General features: G+C 35.6%; 1 protein-coding gene across 1 annotated transcript in view; it reads left to right on the plus strand.

Moving 5' to 3' along the window:
* Copg2 (coat protein complex I subunit gamma 2) overlaps positions 1–20,602 on the plus strand; it is a 131,543-nt gene that overhangs the window by 70,380 nt on the left and 40,561 nt on the right. Inside the window, exons 13-20 of the mRNA XM_026392778.2 lie at positions 5,430–5,525; positions 6,027–6,270; positions 8,622–8,697; positions 9,648–9,751; positions 10,311–10,436; positions 11,808–11,870; positions 12,342–12,481; positions 14,132–14,303. Of these exons, the coding sequence (XP_026248563.1) occupies positions 5,430–5,525; positions 6,027–6,270; positions 8,622–8,697; positions 9,648–9,751; positions 10,311–10,436; positions 11,808–11,870; positions 12,342–12,481; positions 14,132–14,303 (1,021 nt within the window). The remainder of the gene's footprint in view (positions 1–5,429; positions 5,526–6,026; positions 6,271–8,621; positions 8,698–9,647; positions 9,752–10,310; positions 10,437–11,807; positions 11,871–12,341; positions 12,482–14,131; positions 14,304–20,602) is intronic.

Here is a 20,602-nt window from a genome sequence, read left to right on the forward strand (position 1 = left end):
GTTTTAGAAAATCAAAAGGCTTATACACCAAAAAGTACATCAAAATATCGTGCTTGAGGGTTTGGAACAATGGAAATCTCTGTATATTCCTGTATGCAACTACTTTTGAAAATAATCCAAAAACTGAAGATGATATTTTCTGAAAAAAAAGAAAGAACCCATAATTCCACTTTGGAACCATGACACCATTTCAATCACATACATTAATTTTGCAAATATCATGTTGAGCAAGTTACAGAAGATTATATACAATACGATAGTATTCATATAAATATAAAACACTGATAACGTTTGGAAACTGAAGTAAAGTGAGGAAATGGTTAAGGTAGTGAGGAGAGTATTTCTGGAAAGGTATCAGTGAAGTGTGATCAGAGGAGCTAGGGGGCATACAGGAATTTCAGATAATAGAAATCTTTTTAAAAAACTGTATGGTGGGGCTAGGGTTGTGGCTCAAGTGGTAGAGTGCTCACGTAGCACGTGTGAGGCACTGGGTTCGATCCTCAGCACCACATAAAAATAAAATAAGGATATTGTAGCCACCTAAAACTAAAAAATAAATACTAAAAAAAAAAAAAAAAGCTGTATGGTGCCAGGTGTGGTGCTGTACATCTGTAATCCCCCCATGACTTGGGAGGCCGAGACAGGAGGATCACAAGTTCAAAGCCAGCCTCAGCAAGTTCTCAAGGTCCTAAGCAACTTGGTAAGACCCTGTCTCAAAACAAAAAAATTTTAAAAAGGGCTGGGGATTGGTTCAATTGTTAAGCATTCTTGAGTCCAATCCCCAGGACCAAAAAAAAAAAAAAAAAAAAAACAACGTATGGTAAGTACATAGGCATTTGTTTTTATAAAGGTTTGTTAATATATATTTATAATATGTAGTATGAAATATGTCATAAGAAAAAGTTTCAAAAACCCATTTCAAATTTTCTAAGGCAAACTCCTCTACAATTGGCACTATCCCTTCCTGTGACACTAATTTGTCTAGTTTTTTAACCCTATAAAATAAATTTTATCAAGTTCTGAAAAATTAAGTGTTCTTATTTTCTTTGACTGTGTGGAATTTTATAATATAAAGGAATTACTAAAAATGCCAAGACCAAAATCTGCATTTTCTAATTTCAAAAGCATTCTCTACCCCCAGCCATTCTGATTCTTTTGCTGATTCTTACCTAACATTTTAGTGTTTATGTCCTTTTTATAGAGGGTCTGTTTAAGACTTTGGCCTTTGGATTTTTTGTTTGTTTGCTTTTAATTGTCTGCCTTTTCTGACATCTTTGATATCAGGTAATGATTGTGTTAAGATGAAAATATTATTAAAACAATATGAAGGGCTGGGGATGTGGCTCAAGCGGTATCACGCACGCCTGGCATGCTTGCAGCCCGGGTTCGATCCTCAGCACCCATGTTGTGTCTGCCGAGAACTAAAAAATAAATATTAAAAAAAGAACTCAAAAAAAAAAAAAACAATATGAAAGTTTATCAGTTGGACATTCTAACGGGGAAAAAAGTAAATCCTAAACCCTACCTCATACCCATACACAGAAATTAGTTCCAGGGTACATAACATATCTAAATATAAAAAGCATAAACAGTAAATGTTTTAGAAGAAAACTTAGAACATCTTCATGATTCTAGAGTGAAAAAAATATTTAAAAGTAAGACACAAAGGAAATTTTATAACCTAGACCTGGTTGAAGAATTTCCATTTTCCATTTTCCCCCATCAGGGCATACCGAGACTGTGGCTTTTGAAACACCTCTTTAAAAACTCTTTGTTTCTCCTGCTGGGAAGAATCACACTAGCAAAGCAAAAACAAACAAACAAACCCTACTTTTTCTTTTTCCAAAGAAAGGAAAAAAAATTTTTCCATTTATCAAAACACACCATAAAGAATGGGAAAAAACAATCCAGAGATTAAGAAATATTTGCAATAACATATATAGTTAAGCTTTAAAAGGCTCAATTTGAGAATATATAAGGAACTCTTAGAAATCATAAAGAAAAAGATAATAAAAACATTTTAAACAGTACAGCCAAGCATGGTGGCACACATCTGTAATCCCAGCTACTTGGGAATGTGAGATGGGAGGATTGCAAATTTAAGCCCAATCTGAGCAATTTAGTTAGACCCTATCTCAAAATCAAAAATAAAAAGGCTGTAGATGTAGCTTATTGGTAAAGTGGCCCTTGATTCAATCTCTGGTGCTAGAAAAAACAAAGTGCAAAGTCTTTAACAGTCCTATATTAAATGATAAAGAGATGGCCATAAAATGAAAAAAAAATTATCATCAAGAAAATGTAGCTAAGACTATAATGAAGTTATAAGAAAGATGAAAATGAAAAGTCAGAAAATAACAAATGTTGATGAAGGTGAGAAAAACCAAAACTTTCATACACTGAGTGGGAATGTAAGTCACTACAGTTTGGAAAACTGGTAGTATTTACAAAAGCTGAATGAATGCATATCCCACATGACCCAGCAATTTCACTCCTAAGTATAATCTCAAGATAATTGAATACTGAAGATCCATTTTAAATGTTTGGACAAGGATTTAGGAGTTTTAGGGGCAGTCTGTTTTATTTATTTTATTTTTAAAAAATATTTATTTATTTTTTAGTTGTAGTTGCAAACAATACCTTTATTTATATGTGTTGCTGAGGATCGAACCCAGGGCCTCACACATGCTAGGTGAGCGCTCTACCACTGAGCCACAACTCCAGCCCCAAGTCTGTTTTAAAATACAGAAGTTTTGTAGTCTGTATTAATATCTATTAGCACCCTCATTACAGTTCCTTGTTTTCCTGGCTATTCTTGCATGTTTACTTTCCTTATGAACTTAATAGTATTAACTTTTCTAGCTTCATAACAAATCTCATTGGCATTTTTATTGGGATCGCCTTAAATGTGTAAGTTAATATTAGGGAAAAAGAGACATCTTGATGATATTCAGATATCCTGACTAAAAACAAGAGATGTCTTTTAATTTGTTCACATTCTACTTTTGTGCCTTTCAAGAATTTTCATGGGGCCAGAATTGTGGCTCAGTGGTAGAGGGCTTGCCTAGCATACATGAGACACTGGGTTCGATCCCTGGCACCACATAAAAATAAACAAAATTAAGGTATTGGGTATAGCTACAACTAAAAAAATTTTTAAAAAAGAATTTTCATATTGGATTTGAATATTTTCTAAGTGTTTGTTCCTGAATATTTTATTCCTTTCACTGCTGTTATAACTTTTTAATTATTTTTCATTAATGTGTGATAACTCCACAGTTATGGGGTACATTATCAAATTTCAACACATGAATATAGTATATACTGATAAAATCAGAGTAGTTGGCATTTTCCATCTCCTTATTATTCTTTATTTCTTTCTTTATTTATTTATTTATTTATTTTAATAGAGAAAGAAGCCAGATGAAGAGTGGTTGGAAGTTAGAAGAGGGCTGCAGGTGGGAAATGGTCTTTTTTTTTTAGAGACAGAGAGAGAGAGAGAGAAATTTTTAAATATTTATTTATTTATTTTAGTTTTCGGCAGACACGACGTCTTTGTATGTGGTGCTGAGGATCGAACCCAGGCCGCACGCATGCCAGGCGAGCGCACTACCGCTTGAGCCACATCCCCAGCCCATCATTCTTTATTTTTGGAGACTTTGAATTCCTCTCTTCTAGTTCTTTGTAAAATATATAATAGGTTATTGTAAACTATACTCACCCACTCTGCTTGGGAATATTAGAACTTATTCCTTCTATATAACTTTTGGTACCCATTATTTAGCCTCCCTCTATCACCTTTCCCCTTTTAATCCATTATATCTTCTAACTCTTCTAACTGGTTGTTATTCTTGTAGATAAATATTAATGTTTTCTATGGTAATATTATATTCTGCTCTCTTGCTGAATATTTTATTTACTTAGTTTTATCATTGATTCTGTAAGATATTCAAGTATTCTGTCATGTCATCTGAAAATAGAATTTTGTCTTTTTCCAGTTTCTATTCCTCTAGTTGTTTTCTCTTATTAATTGCATTGATTATTATCTCCAGAGTAAAGGCAAATAATAATGTAGGTAATGGCATCCTACATTGTTTCTGACCTTACAAAGCCTTTTATTGAAGGCTTTAAAGCATTTTGGGTGTAAACATACACCTTTTCTGCTTAGACTCATCAATAAGATAATTTATATCAGTCTTCTAATGTTTAACTATTTTTGCATTCTTGGTATAAATCCCATTTCCTCATGGTTGTATTATTAATGTAGTGTTGGAGTCTCTTAGTTAATATATTCCTTAGAATTTTTACATTAATATCCACAAATTATTTCAGTCTATAATTTTTTTCTTTCCATGCATGTATACGAAATTTATTAGGATTAAGTATCTTTGCTTCATAAAAAATAATGGACATTTTCTGTTTTCTGAAACAGTGTGTTAGATATAGATTATGTGCTAGCTTGTTGTTGGGAGACAATACTCACTTCCCCACCAGTCTCACTGTATTTCTACACACCTTATAAGTTATGTGCCAACTGCCCTATGTTTCTGCTCTCCTACCTGTGTTTTCTTTGTATAGCACAAGGTATCTTCCAGCCTTAGAAGATAGATAAAATATCCTTCTAAAGAAGAAGGTTTCCTTACAACTCTAGAAAAAACAGTGCTTCCTTCTGGAGCACAAAAGCAGCATATTTACTATCTAGTCTAGTAATGTTTTCCTTCAATCCAAAGTGTAGGCATACTTATTGCCAATTATAAAATCATCAAATTCTATGGGTAAGGATCCTTATGCTGTGACACAATGCACTGTGGACCCAGGTATTATCTGAGTTTCTTTGCATGTGCCTTATACAATTTGGGGCTGAAGCAGCCAGCTCCAAAATGCTGATACTCTTGCTATTGCTGTTGTTATAACATACTATTTTTCATCTCTGATATAGGAGTCTTTTGCTACCATCACCTAAGAAATTATGAAGGTTAGCTCCAAAGAGGGTAAAATCTCACACCCTTCACAGTTCTTGACATTGTCTTTAAAGTTGTGATAACATTTCCTAAGAAACCTCTATGAAATAGTTCCTGGGCTTTCTTGGTTTCCTTTATGAGAAATCAGACTATTCAAGCTTTTTATCTTTTACTGCTCAATTTAAGAATTTTATGTGTTTGGGGGAGAAATATTGGATCCCTTGAATGAACTTCATTTTTCTATTATATCTTATTTCCTTTTGGGGTCTCTCTGCTTTCTTGAAAACCCATTATTGTCATTTTAGGTAACTATAGCACCTTCTTAGGTTGCATTAAATCACAGGGAAAATATGCCCAGTTAAAGTTGTGAAGATGCTTGTCTTGTGTTTTTTTGTGTTTTTTTTTTTTTTACAGGTGATGGTCATTCTATGTTGTCATTCTATGGTGAATATTCTGTTTGTTTTTCTGCAGGTGGTAGTTGTACAGGCAATTAGTGCTCTCTGTCAGAAGTACCCTAGGAAGCACAGCGTCATGATGACTTTCCTCTCCAACATGCTCCGAGATGATGTAAGTAGACTGCTTTTAACCCAAGAAGTTGCTGTCTTAAATTCTCATGAATGCCATTAAATATCAGTATTTTATGCAAATTTCTTTATCATCATGGTATGCCTCTCAAGATTCTGGTTGGTACTTTATCATTACTAAACATGATATTGTTTCCTTTCTCACTTGGAGGAAAAAACACTTGGTTCGTTTTTCTTTTTAAATAAAGGGAGAGTTATGCACAGTGCTGCACACCTGTAATCCCCTCCCTTCAGGGTTGAGGAAGGAGGATTGCAAGTTTGGGAGGCCAGCTTGGGCAACTTAGTGAGCCCCTGTCTCAAAATAAAATGAAGGGCTGGGGATGTAGCTCAGTGGTAAAGTGTCCCTGAATTCAATCCCCAGAACTGCCCCTCTCCCCCAAAAAAAGAAGGAGGAAATTAAAATTTGAAGATTATAAGTCTTGGAGTATAAACATTTCTCCAGTACCTTTAGAATGAATGACAGTTTTATCTTGTCTTTTGCCAGGGAGGCTTTGAATACAAGAGGGCCATTGTGGACTGCATAATCAACATTGTGGAAGAGAACCCTGAGAGTAAAGAAGCAGGTCTAGCCCACCTTTGTGAATTCATTGAGGACTGTGAACATACTGTTCTGGCTACTAAGATTTTACACTTGTTGGGCAAAGAGGGCCCTAGAACACCTGTCCCCTCCAAGTACATCCGCTTCATTTTTAATAGGGTCGTCCTAGAGAATGAGGCTGTCAGAGCTGGTGAGTTATTGGAACACTGATGATTATATAACTGCTGGACTTTTGAAATACTGAACTCAGAGGGTGGTAATGAAATTGGAAAATGAAGCTGCAAGACTTATTTGATGGTGGGATCTTGGAGCATACACTGGGCCTGTATATGTTAGTTCTAGTTTCCATGCAGAGTTTTGCCTTAGATTGGCTTTCAGTAAGATAAGAATATTATCACAGGCTTCTCCATTTTTTTTCAGAATTATAGCAATAAATATGAATGCATATAGAATTTATGTGTAAATACGTCTCTATTAACTAATATCTCATTAAAAATGTAAGCCCTCCTATAATCCTTTGTCTCTCATTTAACTACCTACTACACTTTTTTCTTCCCTCAGAGATAAATTGAAGTAGCCATTACTAGCTGCTTTCATGAACTAATTTTCCATTTTTTCTTCAGCTCTATGTAATTTAGCCCTTTCCCTTAAAAATCTTTGATAGCTGTTTTTTATTTAATTACCTAAAAACTGGTTGAAAAATCAGGTTAGACACTTTAAAGTTCTTATCTTTGTTCACCTCATTCAGATCAATATAACTAAACTCTTCATGAAGTCCTCCCTTGATTTCTTAATAGCCTGCATTTTTCTTACATTCCTTAGCCTTATTTATACAAATTCTCTTCCTAGATCTATTCCTTAACACAGTACTTATCCTTAGGGTTTTGTTTCTTTCAACATACACATTCTTCTTAGTGATCATTTTTAGAGTTCTGTTAATATACTGTGACATTCAAGTCAGGTCTGTTTCCTGAACTTTTGTGTCCAGCCTTCCTAAGGTACTTCAAATTCAATGTGAAATTCAAAGTAACCCAAATTGAAATCTCCACCTTTATTGTACATTCAGCTGTGAAAACAGAAACTTATTCTACTATTTTATAGCCTCCATCTGTTCTTTAGCAGAGACCTACCAGTTTCATTTCCTTACCTTTTCTTCATTCTCTTATCTGTTGTCATGGGTACTCATTTAGGCTCTCACCACATTTCAGATGCCTAACTGATTTGATTGCTGCAAGTCTCACACATATCCAGTCCCTTTTCCACACTTTGCTAAAAGAATGATCTTTAAAATATGCAAATTTATTCTTTCTATAATGTTTTTGCAATAACAACTTTGAGGCTAAACCATATCCAGTTTTTGTTTGTTTGTTTTTTGCTACTGGGGATTGAATCTGAGGGGCACTTGACCAACTGGGCCACATCCCCAGCCCTATTTTGTATTTTACTTAGAGACAGGGTCTTGCTGAGTTGATTAGTGCCTGGCTGAGGCTGGCTTTGAACTCTCGATCCTCCTGCCTCAGCCTCCCAAACCTCTGGGATTATAGGCGTGCACCACTGGTGCCTGGCCCATATCCACTTTTTATCTTTGGTTTCTCACTTGTCTCCTTTGCACTCCAATGTGAGTCCTGTGCTCAGTCTTGTTCACCTGGGTTCAATAATGTACTATGCTTTCTGCTCTGGGCAGAGAGTATTTGGATGTGTTATTCACTCTGCCTCAAATGCTCTTTTCCCTCTAGCTAAAACACTACTTATTCTTCAAAATTTAGCTCAACTAATAAGGGTCAACTCCTTGTCTTTCTTTTCCACCACCAATTCTGATTTAAATCTCCTTCTCTGTACTTACCCAACATTCTGGATATAGTTCTACCAGGGCCTTACTATGGTGTGTTATAAGTATCTCTTTACTTAACCTGTCTTTCCTACTGCAGTATAACTCCTTAAAGTCAGAGACCATGCCTTTTATCTTTCTACCTCCAGCACCTACTACAGTTCTTGACAGAAGTTAGGTAAGCTATGAATTATAATTGAATGAAAGGAATTGTAAAAGATTTTACTAGTGGATTTTAATTGTATGGAATAATGTGTTTAATTGTAGCATATTTGTACATGCATATAACATTTTATCATATCCAACTCCTGTTACCATTCCTTCCCTCCTCTCCTCCCTCCCCCATCCCCTTCCTTTTTACTAATAGTCAGTGAAAGGAATTTTAATAATAGTGTTTCTTTTTAAACTTAGGCCTTATTTTGGATTAGAACTTAATCACACCAATGAGATGTAGGAGGTTGTAGTGAAGCAAAGATAATTTTTAGAAAATGTACATGATTCTTTATCCTCAATTCTTTGGGAATTTTCTCTTTAGAGCTCTCAAGGGCCTTCAGAGTTCTGTTTATACTTTAATGTATTAAAGAAATAAGATCAAGAAACACTCAGTAAAACATGAGACTTCACTGAACACGGATCGCTTATCTAATTTTTTTGAATGATTGATTAACTCAGAAGGCAGTATTTATGTTGCTTTATTTTATGCTTCATAATAGCTGCTGTGAGTGCTTTGGCAAAATTTGGGGCTCAGAATGAGAGTCTTCTCCCAAGTATCCTTGTACTCTTACAAAGGTAAGTAAAAGAACGACTTTTTTAAAAAAATGGCTATGTAGTGATTTATTTGAACCATATTATATGCATTATAGGGCCTAAGAATAGAGCTCATATAGTGAATCAAGGGCAAATGGCATTTTTTTTTCTTTCTGATAATTACATATGTGCTAGATACAAATAAAATTTGAGTTTGGATTTTGATAAAGTAAACATAAATGTACTTCAATTTGTATAGTAGACACTAACTTTTTAAAAAAAAATATTTTCTTTAGTTGTAGTTGGACACAATACCTTTATTTTATTTATTCATTTTTATATGGTGCTGATGATTGAACCCAGTGCCTTGTACGTGCTAGGCAAGCGCCACTGAGCCACAACCCCAGTCCCAGAAGACACTAATGTTAAGGAGATCTTATGTGATTCATACGCAGAGTTGAAAATATTAGGTTTTTGTGGTCTCTATAATGCCATATTTGATAAGGAAAAGATTTGCTTTAGTAAATGCTCTGTGATTGCATTTTAATAATTGAAGCAGATAAGTCACAAGTCAAAGGCTGACTGATTTTAAATGAAACAAATTGCTATTCGAACAATAACAATGACTGGATTCGGAATGCTATTTATCTTTTTAGTATCCTGGGAAAGTATAATATTTCTATTTTGTAATTATACAAAAGTGTGTAGTTGCATATGCAAGAATAGATTACCAACTGCTGTCTCATGTTATTATGTTCTTTGTAGTTCTTTTAATGCCTCCCTATGTAGTACTTCTGATTCACTATGACAGTATTTCTGTAGTAATTCAGATGAATTCCCAAGATTTGTGGAGACATTAGGAGCCAATATTGGCAATTACCAAATTATTTTATAAAGGTAGTATCAGATGACTTGAATTGTGTCCTTTTGGTATGGTGGTAAACTATTGTAAATCTTTGAGGTAACATGCCTGTTCTTTGTCCTCTGGTCAGGTGTATGATGGATACTGATGATGAGGTACGAGACAGAGCTACCTTCTATCTGAATGTGCTGCAGCAGAGGCAGATGGCATTAAATGCTACATACATCTTCAATGGTCAGTGAGAGTCAAGAAATAGATATATTTTAGTTCCCCAGTGGTATCTGGAAGCATATTTTGTGATCTGTGTGTTAGCTGACTCCACTAGGTAAATGCTTGGTTTTTGTCTTTGAATGCACTTCCATTTCTAGGGAAACCTGTGTGCTCGAGGATATTTTCTAATTTGGGAATGGAAATTCCTGCAAAATAATCTGTGAGAATGTATTTCTTAAAGCATGTAAGGGCCCAAAGAATATTGCTTATTCCTGGTTCTTCTTGATCTCCCTTTTGAATGTGTTGGCTCTTTTTCCCTTTCCTTATGCTCTCACTGCTCTAATACAGCTAAAATGGTTTCTTTTCTGAGAGGTACTTACAGTTTGTTGAAAAGTTTTTTGCTCTGTTTTCTTGAAAGAAATCAGGCAGTTTATAAGTTGATAAGGAAGTTTATATAGTAACCTTCATTTTTACTTAGGTTTTAAAGTCTGTGGTTTTATTTTTCTCTTCCTTCTGAAAGTTTACATAAACATTATCAGTCATTGGCTTGGGTTACAATGCTGAGATTTCTCTGCATTTACAGGTCTGACAGTCTCTGTTCCCGGGATGGAAAAGGCCTTACATCAGTATACATTGGAGCCTTCAGAAAAACCCTTTGATCTGAAATCAATTCCTCTTGCTATGGCTCCTGTCTTTGAACAAAAATCAGGTAATGGCAACAGCTAACTCTGTTAGGTTTTTTTGTGTATAAATAGGTTTTGCAAAACTAGTAAATATTAGCATATTTTCTGAACTAGGAAATAAAACTAGAACTTGTTTGTCCATTGACAACTAAGATAGATGATTTTGTTTCTGTTTTTGTTTTTGTTTTTGTTTTTGTTGTAGGTTAACACAATATCTTTTTATTTTTTCATGTGGTGCTAAGGATCAAACCCAAGACCTCACACATTCGAGGCAGGCATTCTGCCGCTGAGCCGCCATCTCAGCCCCTAAGATAGATGATTTTTTTAAAAATATTTTTTAGTTGTCAATGGACCTTTACTTTATTTATTTATATGCAGTGCTGAGAATCAAACTCAGTGCCTCACACATGCTAGGCAAGCGCTCTACCACTGGGCCCTAGATGATGTTTTTTATTAGGAGTTTTTTTTTTTTTTAAACATCTATTGCTTTTTGTATAAGGAGCAAGAATATTAAACATGTCCCAAAATGAAAGTTTTTTTCTTTTTTTAATGCAAAGTGTTAAACAGCATTTGAAATTAGTTGCCAATATGTATTTCAGAGCAGTAATAGTAATAACACTGTGACCACCTATTTTTATTTTCTGAATTGTGTAATCTCTTACTTAATTTTGCTACTGGTAGTTTATCTTGAAAGAATATAGGGCAAGATCATAAAAATAATTTCTAAAGAAACTAGGTGCAATGACATGTTCCTATAATCTGAGCTACTTGGGAGGATGAGGCAGGAGGATTGCAAATTTAAGACCAACCTGGACAACTTAAAGAGACCCTGTCTCAAAATAAAATAAAGGACTTGGGATATAGCTTAGTGGTAGAATGCTTGCCTGTCATATTCGAGGCCCTGACTCATCCCTGGTACTACCCCCATCCCCCAAAACAGATATATTATACGTGTGTATGTGTGTATGTGTGTGTGTTTTAACTTTAAAACTCAAAAAAAAAAAAAAAGTATTTAGTGGTTATGAACACATAAGAACTGGGAATGAAAGATCTTATGCTTAATTTTCAGGTTTTTTTAAGGAGTTCTATACAAGTATTATTTCCTGTTTGGATCATAAGAATTGTTTTATAAATTATTTTACCTTTTATAAGTAATTTTTTTGAATCTTGTCGATTTAAGGCAAATTCTATATTTTTAGGACTTTATTATTATTACATAAGATTTTGTTCATTAAATGCATTGTGAGTACCCACTTCCCTCAAACCGACAGAGAACCTTATTGGTATAATTTAGCAGTAGCTCATTGTATAGCTACCAAAAGTTTCTGCCTTCATCTCTTTCTGTCTGCATTGTGAGCTAATAGTGGAAGCTCACTTGATGGCTCTTATATTTGTAGAAATCACACTTGTGACTCCGAAGCCAGAGAAGTTAGCTCCTTCCAGGCAAGACATTTTCCAAGGTATGTTGATTTTACAGGTAGAAGTAATATTCTTTAATCCCCATGCATTGTAAATAAAATGAATTTTATTGCTTTTATTCGGTTTGATTAATTCTCAGTTTAGAATGTCTGTGTATGGCTGAGGTCATATGTTATAGTTACTGAACTATGTACAGTCTATGGAATTTTCTAGTTTTCAGTTGCTAACTACTCTGGGAATATTGTTCTTACCTATGCCTTGTTGCTTAACAGGGAACTGAGATTCTAAGAAGTTAGGAATTTAGTTTCTTTTTTTGCTTTTAGTAATTCATTAAACTCACTAACTTAAAGATGCATTCACCTGGGAACATACTAATTGAGTGTTCAACTGTTAGTAAGGCTATAGAATCTGAAATATATTCCCATTTTGTGGAAACTAAAATATTTTAGTAAAGCCTGTCCTTGTCCTTGTCATGTCTTAACTTTCTTCCTACTTTTCTTTTTTCTTGCTAGAACAACTGGCAGCCATTCCTGAGTTTATGAATTTAGGACCCTTGTTCAAGTCATCTGAGCCTGTTCAACTTACAGAAGCAGAGACAGAATATTTTGTACGATGTATCAAGCACATGTTTACCAATCATATTGTGTTCCAGGTGAGATAAGTACCCTTGATTCCTGTAGGGAATTAGTATAAACTGGTATGTTTGGAGACAAAGTTGGTTCCCCTTTAGTTTATGATTCCAGCTCATTTCATTTAATTTTATATATTTATTTTTTGACTTGTAAATCGGGCATTTTATTTTTGTTTCTTTTAATATTATTTTTATGTTTTTATTTTATTTTTTTTTGTTTTTTTGCAGTTCTAGGGATTGACCCCAGGGTCAACCCTTTTAATTAATTTATTTTTTTAATTCAATTTGGGACAAGGACTGCTAAATTGCCCAGGCTGGCCTTGAACTTGCAACTTTTGCCTTCCAAGTAAATGTGATTATAGGCACAAGCCACCATGCTAGGTTAGAATGATGCTATTTTTATCTATCTTATCTATTTGCACATGTTTACAAATCTCTATTTTGTCCTTTTTTTTAAAGATATACATGACAGTAGGGTGTATTTTGACATTTATGTACACGGGGTGCAACTCATTACAATTTTGATCCCATTCTTGTGGTTGAACATGATGTGGAATTACACTGGTCGTGTATTCATAAATGAGCATAGGAAAGTTATTTCTGATTCATTCTACTGTCTTCTCTATTCCCATCTCCGCTCCCTTCCCTTCCCTTTGTTCCCCTTTGTCTAATCTAATGAACTTCTGTACTTCCTCTCCCTACCCTCCTTTGTTGTGGGTTAGCATCCACATATCAGAGAGAACATTTGACTTTTGGTTTTTTTGGACTGGCTTATCTCACTTAGCATGATATTCTCCAGTTCCATCCATTTACCAGCAAATGCCATTTCATTCTTCTTTATAGCTAAGTAATATTCCATTCATCTGTTGAAGGGCACCTAGGTTGGTTCCATAGCTTGGCTATTTTGAATTGTCTAGTTCCTTTTATAAAGAATTAATTTAGCAGCAATTTTAGTTTTCTTTTCAGAATTATAGAGATCCCTTCATATGATGTGTAACTTTTGATGGTTAAAATCTTTTAAAGAACATTAAACTGAAATATCTGAAGAAATTAGACAATATAAAGTCTTAACCATTTTAAAAATTAACATTTAACATCAAAGTAAGCTGGGCATGGTGGCGTAACCCTGTAATCCCAGCTACTTGAGAGGACAAGGTAGGTGGATCACCAGTTTAAGGCCAATATAGTGAAATCTTGTCTCAAAATAAATTTTTTTAAACATTTTTAAATTAAAAAGAGGGAGCTAGAGATACAGTTCAGTGTTAGAGTGTTTGCCTAGTATGCACAAGGCCCTGGGTTCTATCTCCAGTACTGGGGGATGGAGGAAAGTTAATTAAATGAGCTGGGAACTTAGATTTGACAGCCATCTGATTTCTGCCATCTTGTTTTGTAGGAATCAGAAAGAGAAAAACTCATGAATGATAGAAATAGATGGGGCTTGGGTATGGCTCAGTGATAAAGGACATATCTAGCATGTGCAAGGCCATGGGTTTGATGCCAAACCCCCCCCCGCCCCCCAAAAAAAAATCTTAGGAAACTTATAGTGCTGTTTAGAGAGGGAAGTTGTACTGGGTTCCAGAACTGAATCTTAGATTATGTGAGAGGACAGGAACAACTTGATTGAAAAACATTTCTTTTTTTTCACATGTTTTTCATTTGCTGACTTTTTAGTTTGACTGTACCAATACTCTGAATGATCAGCTTCTGGAGAAAGTGACAGTGCAGATGGAGCCATCAGATTCCTATGAAGTACTCTGTTGTATCCCAGCCCCCAGCCTCACCTATAATCAACCAGGAATATGTTACACTCTTGTTCGTTTACCTGATGAGGACCCTACAGCAGGTACTAACCCACATAAGGCAGAAGATACTTATGTGATTGTGCATGCATTACCTCTTGAGCTCTTAAAATGTCTGGACAAATGTTCAAGGTTCAAGAACATGATTCTTTTCCTTAATTTAATAATAATGATGTATGTGTGTGCGTGTGTGTACAGTGTGTGTAAGTGTAAAAAATTGACATTTTTGTGAAGAATCATGATCAACTTTTTCCTGATATTTCTTTTGGGGGCATCCTAGAAAAGCTCGTTTATTTAATAGATGGTTGGCATTTTTAAAATACATCTTTTTTTTAAAGGTCTTGTAGCATAAAGCTTGTGGTTGTATGTTTCAGCCTAATGAGGAGCTTAGCCAACCACTGTGTATTCATATTTGAGAAAAGCTTTGTAATTCTCTACTTTTATGAATATAGGGGTAAGGGGTGGACCTTAAAAGAGAGCTAATTGCTACTGCCAATAGTATAGTATTTACAAGATTTGTGATCTATCACTTATAAAAGTCAAGTATCTATTGTATTTAATTTCTTTTTTCTTCTCGTTTCTTTCTTTTTTTTTTGTACTTGATTTCTTAATCTTTATTCAGTTTTAACAGAATAAGCACACATCACATTTATGTTTTGAACAATTTTTACTACTTGTAAGTACAGGAAAAGCAAAGGTTAACAAAGTTAACAAATATTGGGGAAGTTACAGAGTTACAAGAAATCATAAAAGTACTAGTAAATAGTTATCCCTGGTCATCATTCATTAACATTTGAGACTTAACCTGCTTTCCTTTAGCCTCTCTTCTAACTCCCTTCTTTAATGTTGGTTCCTTGGAGCCCCTTTCCATTCTTATCTGTGTGGGTGCTATACCAAGCTACTCAGACTCTGGCACGAGGTAGATTCAAGTTGGCACCATTGCTAAGTCTGAATCCCAGGTTGTTCCCTCTGGTCTTGGGTGGAACTGCACTTTTATTCCACAGCCACCCTGGATCTATAACCTCCTGGGTGGGAAGGCACTTTCCTATCTGGCCTCTGATACTTCTCCTTTGAGCTTTAGGCCATCTGGCTTTAACCTTTAATTACCTCCTTTGTCCCTTTGTGAGGTTCCTCAAGTTCTGTTTCCTTGTAGCTTCACTTTCTCTGCTGCTCTGTTTTCCTTTCCAGTTAGATATGCCTGAAATGTGTCCACTAGCCAATAATTAAACTGGCTGTACTCTTAAGTAAAGCTAGATTTATTTACCCTTATCCAAACTAGTATCTGGGCCCAGCCTTGCTTAATGTAGCCCTGTGGCTTCTGCCATCATCCTGGGAGTCTCTACATTGTATCATTCTTTTTCCAGTAGCCATCTGTTCTTGCTTCAAAATTCCTCTCCCATTGTACTTCTCACCAAATTTCTGTTTTTTAAGGGATGCCATTAATTTGTCATTTAATTTCAGAGGGAAATGAAATGCTGAACTCATTGAAAAATCTAGTCTTTGTCAATTGAGAATAATAGCTCCTCCCATTCCCCAGGTTTTCATTTTGATAACTGATAACACAGGTGCCCCATACCCCAGGGAGTGGAATTAACAGAATACAATAAGTACAATTTTGCAATACCAAAATACACAATACAATAATATTGAAGTTACAGAAGTTACATATATTATAGGAGAACAACAACATCAACAACAATAACAGAAAGCACTTCCACTGAGAGGAAGAAAGAGGAAGTTTTCTCGACCCTCTTCATTAAGATGTTTATATTTCTTTTTGAAACCTATCTTACAAATTAGCCCAGAGGTTTCAACTTTTGGTCTTCTGGCTGTGGACTCTTTTAATTTTCATTGATTAAAAATGTGGCAATTAGAGAATTTCCTTTCTTTTATGTTAAACTCAGTGATAGAATGTGGTTATAAACTCTTACCAATGCATCTTCAGAAAAAAAAAATTGGTATCTTGTCTCAATGTGTAGACTTTAAAATTTGTGCTAGTTATTAATAATGTCTGACCCATTACAAACTCCTTTCTATTCTTTAGTTTTTTTGTTTTTTTTAATCCATGGCCAATCCAAAATATTTTCTATATTCAATGAAAAAAGTGAAATACCAGGGCATAGATGGTAATGAAAGTCTTTTACCCTTCCTTCTTTCTCTCCCTCCCTTCCTCTCTCTCCTTACTATTCCTTCCTTTCCTTTCTTCTTTCTTTTTTCCATTACAGTTACTCCAATTTTACCAGTTACATCAAAATCTGTCACCTCTACATCTCATCTAAGAAAAATATTTTCCTTATAGTTACAAGGGAAAAAAATAGAAATACTTGGTCGTGATTTCCTTCAACTTGAAAACAATATATAGGTTTTGATTTCTGGACATGTTACATACTGACTTTTTGACTTTGGACAAATTATTTTGTGTAAGCCTATTAAGTAAGGTACTTAACATGGTGCTGGACACCTAGTAAATAATAGATGCTATTTTAATTCTGGAATTATTTATTTTCTCCCTTTATCATCTTTAAAATCTAGTCTTCCATAGGTGAAAAGATATACACCCTCCAGTATCCTCCAGAAAGTTGTTCCTTCAATTATACCTTTCTTCTCGAAATTTTAAACTTCCTTGCACCCCCTTACTTCATAAATGTACAAAAAATGTACCCTATCTGAAAAAAAAAATACTTTAATCAAGCATCATGATATTACCATAACACCTCCTTTCAAAGCTTGGGTAATTTCTTGAAAAAGTTATCAACCTCGTTAAGTTTTGACTCAATTACTCCTACTTACTGTCTTTTGTTCTCTTACTCATTTACCCAGTGAGGCTTAGAAAACCTTTCAAGGCAACATTCCTTTTTTGCATCCTCATTCAGCAACTTTCCTTTCTTTCCCTTCCTTTCCCTTCTCTTCCCTTTCTTTCCTTTTTCTCCTCTCCTCCCCTCTCCTCTCCTCCTCTCCTCTCCTCTCTTCTCTGTCTGTCTCTCTTTCTCTGTCTCTCTCTTTTTTTTTAATCCTGGGGATTAAACCCAGGACTTTGCACAACTTGTGATCCTCTTGCCTCAAACCTCCCAAGTAGCTGGGATTATAGACATGTGCCACCATGCCTAGCAAAAATGTTTTTTGGTTTTTTGTTTTGTTTTGTTTTGTTTTTACTTTCCTCTAAATAATTCTTGTACCAGTTAACAATATATAGTATATATGCAACATCAATCAGTTACTCCCCATTTTGGCCCTACCTCTTGACCTTTTTATTCTACTACCTATTCAGAACCATTCTAAACCCTGTATTGCTTTTGTTATTTTACTACCAGTCCTTATTGCATCATATTTCTCATTATCTGGAACCATTTCACAATTATAAATAACTAATTTTAAAAACAGTCTTTGATACAAAACATCTATTCTAAAATCAATTTCCAACAGTACAGGTATGTGAGTTCTTTTCTCTGTTTTTCATTAGGGGATACTGCCTGCCATATAACAACACATGATGTTTTCATATATACTTCAACTCTGGACTTCCTGCCCACATGTCCTTGAAGTGCCATCTTGACTTAAGCTTCCACTGCAATCTGATGGACCCAGAATTCTTCTTTGAATCTATAGCCTTCCAACTCACTGTTTTTTGTTCTATATTAACCATATTAACTCTTAGCATTCTGTGTGAATTCACAACTTCAATTAAGTAATATTTACCTTGGAATTTTTTACTTTGACTCACCTCTATTTACTCACTGGGATCTACATTAATAACCCATAATGAAACTTTGCATTCTTCCATGCTAAGCATTTAATCTGAGTTCTTGGTCAAATACTGAAAGATCATGTTTGATAGCACATTAATATTCAACTACCATCTCCTCTATTTTTAACTCGAATTTGTTTAAGTCCGGCCTGAAACTCAATATTCTACAATTGGACCCACTATAAGATCTGCCAGTATTCCCAGGATCTGACTAGATTCCTACTGGAGAATTTATTTTTCATTGTTTCATTTATCTTTACTCAGCCTGCCTTTCTTTAAACTCACTGGAATTTTCTTTTCAAGCCATCTTCCTATCCTATTTGATATTCCCTATTTGAAATGGTTCCAGATGATGAGAAATATAATGATCCCATCATTTTGATGTCATTAATCTTTACTGCTGACTTTATTCAGGTGATCGCATATCTCCAGAATGAAACTTAAACATAGAGTACACACTCATTTAATCTTTTTGCCTTAGTGGAAAAACCTGATCTATTGATCATAGAAATGAGATTCCCAATGTGAATATGTGTTAGCTTACTTACTAACCTGCTCTCAGTGACCAAACATCTCTACCCTTTTACCTTCCAACACAATCAGCCTGCACCCTTGGTTTTATGAGGTTCTGGTCAGGCTCTCCCTTCAGATTCCACTTCACAAATTTATCTCTATATGTGCATTTATTCTCCTGACTCTATTGCTTCATCAAGTGATTATCTGATGGAACTTTCAGGCAGCCACCAAATTATCTAGGGACAATTTCTTGTTTTCTCTTTTTCTGTACTTAAAGCTTAAAGGGAAATACTATCTATTTTATCAACTCAAAATTTCCTAAATAATTTCTGTAAGGAAATTTCCGGGAAAATTTTAAATGAATATTATGCCCTCAACCCAATTTTGACTTTAACTAATATTTGTCTTTTAACCAGGTTAATTATAATGGAAACCATGTTAAATGTAACTCAACCTATGTTCAAATCTCATATATTTGGGAATTTTATACTGAACTCTGTTCTTTCCAATTCCTGAACTCTCAATGATTTTTGCCACTACCTTCCCTGTAATTTAGCCTTAACTGTATAGAAATGTATAGTATCCTCCTATAAGTATATTTTTGTTCTATTTTCTGAATCAATGAAGTAATTTCTGCAAGACATTGCTTCCCTTCTAGACACTAACTTCTCTGCCTACACTATACCTATGGTCTGTCCTTGAAATCCTACATGTCATTCACTGACTTATCTCCTAAGATGTGAGAACACCTCCATGTTGAGAACTCTATTCTACCTCCTGCTTTTTCACACAGACCCCCTTAGTGAGGGTGAGCACCCACAAATTCAGGAGGTTCTGTACTGTCCAGTCTACTTCATATCCCATCAATTCACCTGACCTATCTCAATTTACAACCATCACTTTCTTTTTACTGCTACCTACTGTAATGTCTCTTCCCACAATGAATATGGAATAAATCCTTGTGTGAATCATTCCCTACATTTTCTTCCACTGTACTTTTCCAGAGATCCTCCTGTTCCTCATAAACTCCAGTCAGACTTCTTGGCCACCTTGTCAAAGTCGATATAATTGCTTAGGTGCCTTTTCCTTGGTGTCTTCTTTCTTCCTGGCCTATACTCACAGCTGCCAGTAGCCATCCTCTTTGTCTCTAGAAGGCTTTACTCTCTCTGCTATGTGATTTCACCCTTAACCATGCTACCTTGTCAGTGCCACCATATTTACAGGTGCTTTGCTGTTCTCTAAAGGACTTGCACCTACTACCTGTTATTTTGCATGTCTTTGGATAGCATTGTGGTCTCCAAAATTGTCAAGGTACCCAATAAAATAGAGCCCCACTCTCCATTGGCCTCCTCACATCTCTCCTTCATGCCCTTTTGTCTTACCCGTGCCATGTTCTTTTCTGCTTGCCTTTGCTCACCCAGATTCATCACTTTCTCTCCCTCCTCAGTCCTGATGCGCCTTTCTTGGTGCAGTACCTTCCCCAATCTCTCAACAGCCTTCTCCTCTCCCAGCTGCTGGGCTCCTTCCTCTGCTCTTTCTCATTCTTCTTGCCCACTGCTCTGCAACATGTTGCAAACTCCTCACCTCCTCTGCCCTCTCCTGGGCCCAGCTGATCCTTTCTCCTGCTTTTGTCTCTATTGCATAGCAAGGGCCAGTCATCTCCTCCCCATCTGCCATTCTTTCAGCTGCCATCTGTGAATCAGCTGGCTGATCCAGTAGTCCTCCTGTGTGTGCACACCCTTTTTGACCTGCCCTTCACAACCACTGCTCCCCCACATTCAGTGAGCTTTGCATCACAAAGATTGTACCAGACCTCCATGTTCTACCCAGCAGTCCCTGTGGCTGCAGGCTGTGGGTTCTATTTGGAGCTCTGGGTCCATGAGTCCCTGAAAACTTTCAGGTGGCCTTTCACATTCTTTCTTTCACATTCTGAAAAGGCTCTTAAGAAGCGTCTCCTGATTCATCTACCTTGTTCCTGCCCCCCCCCCCACACACACACACTTGTCTCCTGCCCTCACTCCTGCCCTGCACTTGCCACTATATCCCAGTGCACACACACCCATTCTCAACCTGACCTGACAC

The sequence above is a fragment of the Urocitellus parryii genome, chromosome 3 (assembly GCF_045843805.1).
Source record: "Urocitellus parryii isolate mUroPar1 chromosome 3, mUroPar1.hap1, whole genome shotgun sequence".
NCBI lineage: Eukaryota > Metazoa > Chordata > Mammalia > Rodentia > Sciuridae > Urocitellus > Urocitellus parryii.